Source organism: Mandrillus leucophaeus, unplaced genomic scaffold (genome assembly GCF_000951045.1).
Source record: "Mandrillus leucophaeus isolate KB7577 unplaced genomic scaffold, Mleu.le_1.0 Scaffold11, whole genome shotgun sequence".
Lineage (NCBI taxonomy): Eukaryota > Metazoa > Chordata > Mammalia > Primates > Cercopithecidae > Mandrillus > Mandrillus leucophaeus.
The window spans coordinates 1,168,329-1,170,554 of NW_012099209.1; the positions used below are offsets into that span (position 1 = coordinate 1,168,329).

General features: G+C 57.5%; 1 protein-coding gene across 3 annotated transcripts in view; it reads left to right on the forward strand.

The window, feature by feature from the left end:
- Positions 1 to 545: 545 nt before the first annotated feature.
- Positions 546 to 2,226, forward strand: part of DDA1 (DET1 and DDB1 associated 1) — an 11,632-nt gene continuing 9,951 nt past the window's right edge. Inside the window, exon 1 of one of the 3 annotated variants that reach the window (XR_001007134.1) lies at positions 546 to 676. Coding sequence is in view for 1 of the 3 variants with exons in the window: in XM_011989987.1 (XP_011845377.1) it covers positions 674 to 676 (3 nt within the window). In the remaining 2 variants the exon portion in view is untranslated. The remainder of the gene's footprint in view (positions 677 to 2,226) is intronic. The other 2 variants (XM_011989987.1, XR_001007135.1) reach the window with 2 other exon arrangements.

The window sequence follows — 2,226 nt, forward strand, 5'->3', positions numbered from 1 at the left end:
TTTTTTTTGAGACTGATTTTCACTTTTGTTGCCCAGGCTGGAGTGCAATGGCGCGATCTCGGCTCACTGCAACCTCCGCCTACCGGGTTCAAGTGATTCTCCTGCCTCAGCCTCCCGAGTAGCTGGGATTACAGGCGCAGAGATGGGGGTTTCACCATGTTAGCCAGGCTGGTCTCGAACTCCTGACCTCAGGCGATCCACCCGCCTCGACCTCCCAAAGTGCTAGGATTATAGGCGTGAGCCACCGCACCCGGCCGACCCCCTCATCTTAAAAACAGACACGCAAAAGCTCTAGAGAGGCTCGCGGAGTTGTAAACTACAACTCCCAAGAGACTTCGCGGCCGAGGCCTCCGCCCACTTCCGGATCTCACTTTCCATTGCTTCCAAGTACCGGGCGGGGCTTTGCTTCTTCAACCGAACTTGACCACAATGGGAGGAGGCGTGGCAACCAATGGGCGCATGAGTTAGCTGGATGAGGCCAATGGGAGCGTGCAAAGCGCTCATATGTGGGGGCGGGGCTAGAGTGCGCACCAATGACGGGGGGGTGGTGGCGCCATCAGTGTGGGCTGTGCCGTGGCTGGAAGTTACTGTGAGGCGGCGGCTTAGAAGGCGGCTGTGGTGGCGGCGGTGGAGGCTGAGGCGGCGGCCGAGGCGGCGACGGAGGAAACAGAAGATGGTGAGTATGGCCTCCAGGCCTCTACTCCCCCTCCGCTCGACAAAATGGCGCCGTGGTCCCACCCATCTCTAGTATCCCCCTAGGCCCCTCTCCGCCCTGCCCGGCCCCCTCAGGCTTGGCCCGCCCCCCCACTCACCTGTGACCTTCGACCCCCGGACCCTACCGAGAGCTTCCTGATGATCCCACTGCCACTCCTTCTCCGACCCCTGACCCCATCCAGGATGCCAGGCCCTGACAACTCATTCATTTCCGGGTTGCGGCTCCCCCCGGAAACCGTCTGGGGTGGGGATGGGGTCCCGTAAGACCCCCTGGTCCGGCCTCGTCCTCAGCGCGCTGGTCCTGGATCTCTTCAGTTCAGGAGAATTTGGGAGGCCAGCCTGGGTCCCGGGGAGGGGGAGGGGGAGGGGGCTTGGCACCGTGATATGCAGGGCTTTGTCGCCAAAGGAAGTGCGACATCGCCGACTGTCCCGGTCCCCCTGGGCCCTGACCCCACCTCCGCCATTCTGGGCCCTTATCCGCCCCTAAGAATGAGCAACTTTTATCTCCGATCCACATGGGTTGTCCCTGTCAAATGAGGGTAGCAGTAGTCTGAACCTCTTAGGGTGGTGACAATTTAGGTAACTGACGTCGTAAAGGACTTAGGATAGTGAATGCAGAACAGATGAGCTGGGTGACTTGAGGCCAGTGACGTTCATGAAGTGTGGATCGTCCCCACCTGGCTGTTGGAACATTGAAATTCCTTCCGGGTTTCTCAGTCATCCTGGAATTTGGGTCTGGTGGTTCTTCGGGGTTCAGTCTCCCCACCTGAAAAGTGGGATGGTGACCCACCCTCAGAGTAGAGCTAAAGCCTCTCCCCAACCCCCACTAGTTGGCATCCTCAGGGCTGGGAAGAGTGATGAGAAGCTTGGTCGAGATACGTCGAGGCTACTTTGTCCCCTGACCTAGACTCCCAGCCCACAATCCATAGTCCTTGGGATGTGGTGGGGATGAAAGGAAGACTCCTTTTCAGGAAGGAAATGGGAAGGTGGGTTCCTAGTGTGGGGGTCCCCAAGCCTGGGTGTTGTCCTTGACACCTTGGTACAGTCTCATCCCTACGGCCAATCATGAGTGGATTAGATTGGCTCTACCTTCAGAAAACACCTGAATTCATCCATGGCTTCACACCCTGTTGCAGGTACTGCCACCTCCCACCTGTGTACCTGTCCCAGCTTCTTCCCTGGTCTCCTAGCCTTGCTCTCACCCCTTTGGCAGTTCATAATTCACCTGAACCAGAAGGAGCTTTTTTTTTAATTGGAGGCAGGGTCTCATTCTGGCGCCCAGGCTGAAGTGCAGTGTGTGATCGCAGCCCATTGCAGTCTCCACTTCCCAGGCTCAAGAGATCCTCCCACCTAGCTCATTTTTGTACTTTTTGGAGAGATGGGGACTCCCTGTGTTGCCCAGGCTGGTCTCGAACTCTTGGGCTCAAGTGATCCTGCCTCAGCCTCCCAAAGTACTGGCATTACAGGTGTGAGGCACTGCATGGGGACTGAGAAGGAGCTTTTTTTTTTTTT